The sequence below is a fragment of the Nerophis lumbriciformis genome, linkage group LG15, assembly GCF_033978685.3.
Source record: "Nerophis lumbriciformis linkage group LG15, RoL_Nlum_v2.1, whole genome shotgun sequence".
NCBI lineage: Eukaryota > Metazoa > Chordata > Actinopteri > Syngnathiformes > Syngnathidae > Nerophis > Nerophis lumbriciformis.
In genome coordinates this window covers 18,467,501-18,475,000 of record NC_084562.2, presented here as the reverse complement: position 1 = coordinate 18,475,000, position 7,500 = coordinate 18,467,501, and the positions used below count along the sequence as shown (strand labels likewise).

The window sequence follows — 7,500 nt, the reverse complement described above, 5'->3', positions numbered from 1 at the left end:
CAATCACATAATATCTACGGCTTCTTACACACACAAGTGATACAGCCATACAGGTCACACTGAGGGTGGCCGTATAAACAACTTTAACACTGTTACAAATATGCGCCACACTGTGAACCCACACCAAACGAATGACAAACACATTTCGGGAGAACATCCGCACCGTAAAACAACATAAACACAACAGAACAAATACCCAGAATCCCTTGCAGCACTAACTCTTACACAATATACACCCCCGCTACACTCGACCCCACGCCCCTACCTCAACCCCGCCCACCTCAACCTCCTCATGCTCTCTCAGGGAGAGCATGTCCCAAATTCCAAGCTGCTGTTTTGAGGCATGTTAAAAAAAATAATGCACTTTGTAACTTCAATAATATCAGGATCACACTCCTCAGCCTTCCCGGTAAGGTCTATTCAGGTGTACTGGAGAGGAGGCTACGCCGGATAGTCGAACCTCGGATTCAGGAGGAACAGTGTGGTTTTCGTCCTGGTCGTGGAACTGTGGACCAGCTCTATACTCTCGGCAGGGTCCTTGAGGGTGCATGGGAGTTTGCCCAACCAGTCTACATGTGCTTTGTGGACTTGGAGAAGGCATTCGACCGTGTCCCTCGGGAAGTCCTGTGGGGAGTGCTCAAAGAGTATGGGGTTTCGGACTGTCTGATTGTGGCGGTCCGCTCCCTGTATGATCAGTGTCAGAGCTTGGTTTGCATTGCCGGCAGTAAGTCGGACACGTTTCCGGTGAGGGTTGGACTCCGCCAAGGCTGCCCTTTGTCACCGATTCTGTTCATAACTTTTATGGACAGAATTTCTAGGCGCAGTCAAGGCGTTGAGGGGATTCGGTTTGGTGGCTGCAGGATTAGGTCTCTGCTTTTTGCAGATGATGTGGTCCTGATGGCTTCATCTGGCCAGGATCTTCAGCTCTCACTGGATCGGTTCGCAGCTGAGTGTGAAGCGACTGGGATGAGAATCAGCACCTTCAAGTCCGAGTCCATGGTTCTCGCCCGGAAAAGGGTTGGGGAGGAGATCTTGCCCCAAGTGGAGGAGTTCAAGTACCTCGGAGTCTTGTTCACGAGTGAGGGAAGAGTGGATCGTGAGATCGACAGGCGGATCGGTGCGGCGTCTTCAGTAATGCGGACGCTGTATCGATCCGTTGTGGTGAAGAAGGAGCTGAGCCGGAAGGCAAAGCTCTCAATTTACCGGTCGATCTACGTTCCCATCCTCACCTATGGTCATGAGCTTTGGGTTATGACCGAAAGGACAAGATCACGGGTACAAGCGGCCGAAATGAGTTTCCTCCGCCGGGTGGCGGGGCTCTCCCTTAGAGATAGGGTGAGAAGCTCTGTCATCCGGGGGGAGCTCAAAGTAAAGCCGCTGCTCCTCCACATCGAGAGGAGCCAGATGAGGTGGTTTGGGCATCTAGTCAGGATGCCACCCGAGCGCCTCCCTAGGGAGGTGTTTAGGGCACGTCCGACCGGTAGGAGGCCACGAGGAAGACCCAGGACACGTTGGGAAGACTATGTCTCCCGGCTGGCCTGGGAACGCCTCGGGATCCCCCGGGAGGAGCTGGACGAAGTGGCTGGGGAGAGGAAAGTCTGGGCTTCCCTGCTTAGGCTGCTGCCCCTGCGACCCGACCTCGGATAAGCGGAAGAAGATGGATGGATGGATGGATGGACTTCAATAATAAATATGGCAGTGCCAAGTTGGCATTTTTTTCCATAACTTGAGTTGATGTATTTAGGGAAAAGCTTGTTACATTGTTTAATGCATCCAGCGCGGCATCACAACAAAATTAGGCATAATAATGTGTTAATTCCACGACTGTATATATCGGTATCGGTTGATATCGGAATCGGTAATTAAGAGTTGGACAATAACGGTATATCGGATATCGGCAAAAAAGCCATTATCGGACATCTCTAATTAAAATCTGCCTGTCTTGTCCCCAGCCCCTGGATTATGAGGCCCAGATGGAGCACACCTTGATTCTGACAGTAGAGAACATCAATCCACTGAGCAGCAAGGCTCCCAACCTGCCAGTGAGCAGCGCCACAGTGTTGGTCACGGTCGTCAACGAAAACGAAGCTCCACATTTCACTGAAGACCCGATGCGGATCGTGGTGCCCGAGTCCGTTACCCCTGGAACATTATTAAAAAGCAACATCGCATTCGACCCTGATAATTCCCACCTCAGGTGTGACGAAGAAACACGAGGAGTCATTCATAATTCCATGTTTTCACAGTTTGAAAAGTGTTTTTGTGTGCGGCAGGTATGAGATTAGTCGAGATCCTGAGAGGTGGCTGGACATCAACAGAAATACGGGAGAAATTACTGCAAGGAGACCCTTCAACATGCGATCCCAATATGTCAGAAACAACATCTACACCGCTATCGTCAAGGTCACAGGTCAGAATACTATCTAAATGAGGTTTCTGCTTGTACTACGTGGCTTTCACCATGGAGACACTCATTTACTGCGCACTCAGGTTATCATGCTCCTCCTACCTGTGGCGTTTTGCCAGGTTTTCAAACATGCGCCATATGTGTACCACTTTTTATGGGCATTTTAGAAGCAGTACTGCAGCGTATCTTTAGTGGAACTCGCTTTTTAAGCACCCTGAAGATGCGCTTTTGGGAGATGTCGGTACTACGGGCAATATAGCTCAGTTGGTAGAGCGGCCGTGCCAGCAACTTGAGGGATCCAGGTTCGATCCCCGCTTCCGCCATCCTAGTCACTGCCGTTGTGTCCTTGGGCAAGACACTTTACCCACACTGGTTTAAATGTAACTTAGATATTGGGTTTAACTATGTAAAAGCGCTTTGAGTCACTAGAGAAAAGTGCTATATAAATATAATTCACATACTAACTGACGCAAGAAAATTGAGAACGTTTTTTTCATTTATATGAAATATAAATATCACGAAAGAAAAACACCAGCAGACACCAAAAAGCATGAATTGAATTTGTTTTAAGTCATCCGGCATTTATAAAACTAGAAAATAATATTGCTGAATAGACAATATGTCTAATATTTTTTATTTTTGACGGTCCATATATGTTGACACACATACATACGCAGGATGGACCTTATTTCTGCGCAACTGCCAGTTTGCACGTCCTTTCTGGACTACTAATTGTACATGCAAAACACTTTCAGTCTTGATAAATCACACTGCATGTGCTAAATAATGGTGTTTGCATATATTCCTCCCGGTATTGTAGGCGTTCTGATAATCAGCATAAATTCTGCATATTGCGATGTAGACAGGCACGCTAAATTAATTGCGCGCCTTATTTTGCTCACAAGCTTAGTGGATTAGCTTTTGCACACGTAAGCCTTTAGTAGATCAGGCCCATATTGTTTAAAACCTCTAAAGACTTAGTGGCCACATGCGTGGTCATCACCTTTTAGCTCTTATTTCCAAAATTGTGTACACTACTGAATTGGGGTCTTATGGCCACTTATGTGGACACTTATACTGCCATCTGGTGGTGTCAGAAGAGTATAACATACAATGGAATTTGGAAAAAAAAAAAGTGTAAAAATAAGAATTAGCATGTAACTAAACATGAAGTACACGTTTGTTACTTGGACTAAGTACATCATATCAAAAGATGATTCTTAGTTTTTATTCTAATTAGGGTCCAATAAGCCCAAATAGCAAAGAGAAAAAGAAAAAAAAAGCATGTAAACAAACAGCTTGGACTATAAGAGGTTTTAAGTAACTATTTATTTTGGTGTTTACAACTTTGTCAATTCCAATACAAAAACAATAGTAGAACCTTGAGTTTTGGCCGATACCGATATCGATCCGGTACGATATCAGCACACATCCATCCATCCATTTTCTACCGCTTATCCCTTTGAATTATTTTGCCTCCACATCCACTTGTGTGAAAAACAGTCTTGAGCGGCAAAATGCAAGTTAAGTTTGAAAACAGGCAAATAAATCTGTCCATGCAGTATTTAAGAAAAACTGCACTTTTTTTGGAATTTTGTCCATCGTCCACAATCCCTATGTGGGATAAGAACACTCGTCGTTCTCTTTTCTGTGCGTACTAAATTGTAAATAACTGCTAGCAAGAAGGGGCTAACAAAGCCGGTTATTTGTATTCTACTATTCTGCCCTTAAAGCCCTATAAAAAAAACCATCTAAAAACCACAAACAATGCTCAATTTATTTGCTGGAACCTGCATAATAACCAAGCTGTAGCGACATTGTCACTTGGCAACAGGCACCACCTTTTAAAGACACACACACACTCTGCTCTCATGAAACGTCTCTCAATTGCCAGATATTTGAATTTTTGTTTCTAAAGTAAAACATTATTAATAAATCAAACTGTATTTATAAAGCGCTTTTCATACATACAAAATTGCAACACACAGTGCTTTACAGGCTAAAAAAAACAATACCCTGATGACCCACATCCACCATCATCGCACACACACGCACATAAATCAATCAATCAAATTTATTTGTATAGTCCTAGATCACGAGTGTCTCAAAGGGCTGCACAAGCCACAACGAGGTGAATGAATACCAAACAAACACACACGCATACGCACATATAAGAACAAATGAATGCATGGCTGAGTACAGAGGAGCCAGGTGAGTAAACACTATCACAGGAGCCGTTTGCACCAGGAGGTCATCAGACCACATTAAACGCCCCCCCCACAGCACGGCCGATAACTTCTGATGCAGATTGTTCCCTCTGAGGAACGCTGAAGACTAAAACTATGAAATCCTGTAAAATAAAAAAGTAAGAACCATGAGTAGAAATAAAGCATAAAATACAAGTAAATCATTTGAAGATGACAAAATAAATATTCAGTAAATATATAATTAATAAATAGAACTAAATAAAATCTTGCATGACTAATAAGATAAAAAGTAAAGCATGAATGACTAAAATTAAAATTAATAAATAGGTAAAAGCCAAATCAAAACACATTGTTAAGTATTGTTTTATATGTAACTGTCAGGTTCAAACACTGATGACATCTATTAAACAAGACAAAAAGCAAGGAATCAAACAGAGATAGAATTAAATTTGGCTCAATGAGGAGGAACGCGTACACCTATACCCTTGTGCAGTGTCACCACGCTCTGACGAAAGATTGTACGCCTCCTCTTTTATTTGGACTTTCCCTGATTACATGGCAACAGCTGTTTCTAAGGGAGGGGGGTCGTAAACAGCCATCGCCTTTGATTACAAACAGCTCAAAGAAAAGGTCGTAAAACAGTTCAAATAAAAGGTCGTAAACAGCCGTTGGCCTCGGCCACAGAACAGTTCAAAGAAAAGGTGCCTGGAGGGAGGTCAGGCCCTGCTTACTCTCCGCTTTGTAGATCTCGGGTCAAGACAATATCTTTCTGCAGATTACAAGACATCAAAGACACATAACACCTTCATGTTGCTTCCCATCCTACACAGTGGAGTTTTACAAGCCTTCTTCTTGGTAGGATCAGAGACAGCTTTCGTCTTCTCGCCGGGAACTCATGGCAACACAAAGTTTTGTGATAACTTAGATACAATTATTCTGACAGTAACACGTTATTACTTTCCCTAATTACTCATTACATTTATGAAAGACTAATTCCGTTAGTAATTAAATTGAGTTTTTGGTATAGTAACTTTTAAAAAGTGATTTTCCGAACACCGGTGTGGAATTATATATCTCTTTTTAAAAGATGTCAATGGATGTTCATATTTAACTTTTTTTTAAATGCACTGAAGCGCCTTTCAGACCCCTGGTCGAGAAACTGTCAACACCCTTGCTCCAATATTCTATGAGTCAACAAATACTCACTCCACACGACACCTCCGCTCCGGACAGGCTAACCTACTCCAACCTCCGAGGACAAAGCTACGAACAATGGGAGACCGGGCTTTAATAATAATAATAATAATAAATTTTATTTGTAAAAAGCACTTTATATTGAGTAAACAATCTCAAAGTGCTACAGTGTATTAAAAAAAAAAAAAAAAGATCATAAAGAAATAAATAAAAGTAAAAACTAGAATAGCCAAATAGCATATATTTAAAAAAAAAAGGCTTTTTTTTAAAAAAGAAGAGCTTTTAAGCCTTTTTTAAAAGCATCCACAGTCTGTGGTGCCCTCAGGTGGTCAGGGAGAGCGTTCCACAGACTGGGAGCGGCGGAGCAGAAAGCCCGGTCTCCCATTGTTCGTAGCTTTGTCCTCGGAGGTTGGAGAAGGTTAGCCTGTCCGGAGCGGAGGTGTTGTGTGGAGGATTTGGGGGTGAGTAGTTCTTTGAGGTAGAGGGGGGCATTTCCATGGAGGCACTGGTGGGTTAGCAGGGAGACTTTGTACTCAATTCTGAGTGGAACAGGAAGCCAGTGAAGGTCCCAGTCTGTGGAACGCTCTCCCTGACCACCTGAGTACACCACAGACTGTGGATGCTTTTAAAAAAGGCTTAAAAACCCTTCTTTTTTTTCTTTTTTTAAACTAAAAAATTTTAGATAAATGCATACTAGTTTTAGCTATTTGGCTGTTCTAGTTGTTTTATTTTTTTATTTTTTATTATCTTTTTATTATTATTATTTTAATACACTGTAACACTTTGAGGTTGTTTACTCAATGTAAAGTGCTTTTTACAAATAAAATCTATTATTATAATTGAACCTCATAAAAGAATATCGCACGCGTTCTAAAAACTAACGCTTGGTTTTGCAGACGCCGGCGGCGTGTCCACCAGCGCCACTGTGGCCATCACCCTGACGGAGACCAACGACTTCGCCCCACAGCTCCTCCCCCTGACCGGCATCGTGTGCAGGGACACGCGGCGGTCGGTCTCCGGCCTGATCCTGACCGCTGAGGATGACGACCTCCCACCGCAAGCCGCACCGTTCGTCTTTGAAATACCCGACGATGTGTCCGGCAACTGGACCGTGGTCCAAGTCAACGGTGAGGTTACTCATGTGCATGACTAACTCCAACTCTTCCATTTATTTTATTTTTTGTGGCCTTTAGACACTCATGCGGTGCTGCAGCCTCTGGTGGACCTGGACGATGGAGAGTATGCAGTCACAGTATTGGTGTCCGACTCTGGAAGTCCTTTCTTCAGTTCTTACGCCCAGGTCAACGTCACAGTGTGTCTCTGTGACACCTTTGGTGACTGTAAGTCTGAGGCGGGGGCAATATTTGCCTCCAGTACGGGGATCAGCTTCATCGCTCTCATTATCATCATGGCCAGTATCGCCCTGCTTCTACGTAAGTACTTTTGCTACGTGCGATAGACATGTTATCACATTGATGGCTGACAGTGTTCGGAGTACCGGCAATTAATAAGTAAAATGCAATAAGTTCAACATTTACAGTATTAACACTTTCTGTGGCGCAACAACAAAACACACCTTGAACTACTGTCATCTAGCGTCTTGGACTTGCAACTTAATGTCATACCTGCAAATGACACTAATAAATGTGACAATGAAACAAGACATAACTGGACAGTAGTTCAAATCAGCTC

At 43.4% G+C, this 7,500-nt stretch overlaps 1 protein-coding gene across 1 annotated transcript in view; it reads left to right on the top strand.

Moving 5' to 3' along the window:
- The window catches only part of cdh15 (cadherin 15, type 1, M-cadherin (myotubule)), a 53,852-nt gene that overhangs the window by 37,269 nt on the left and 9,083 nt on the right, over positions 1-7,500 (top strand). Inside the window, exons 8-11 of the mRNA XM_061975354.1 lie at positions 1,953-2,197; positions 2,274-2,410; positions 6,705-6,935; positions 7,002-7,241. Coding sequence (XP_061831338.1) covers positions 1,953-2,197; positions 2,274-2,410; positions 6,705-6,935; positions 7,002-7,241 — 853 coding nt within the window. The remainder of the gene's footprint in view (positions 1-1,952; positions 2,198-2,273; positions 2,411-6,704; positions 6,936-7,001; positions 7,242-7,500) is intronic.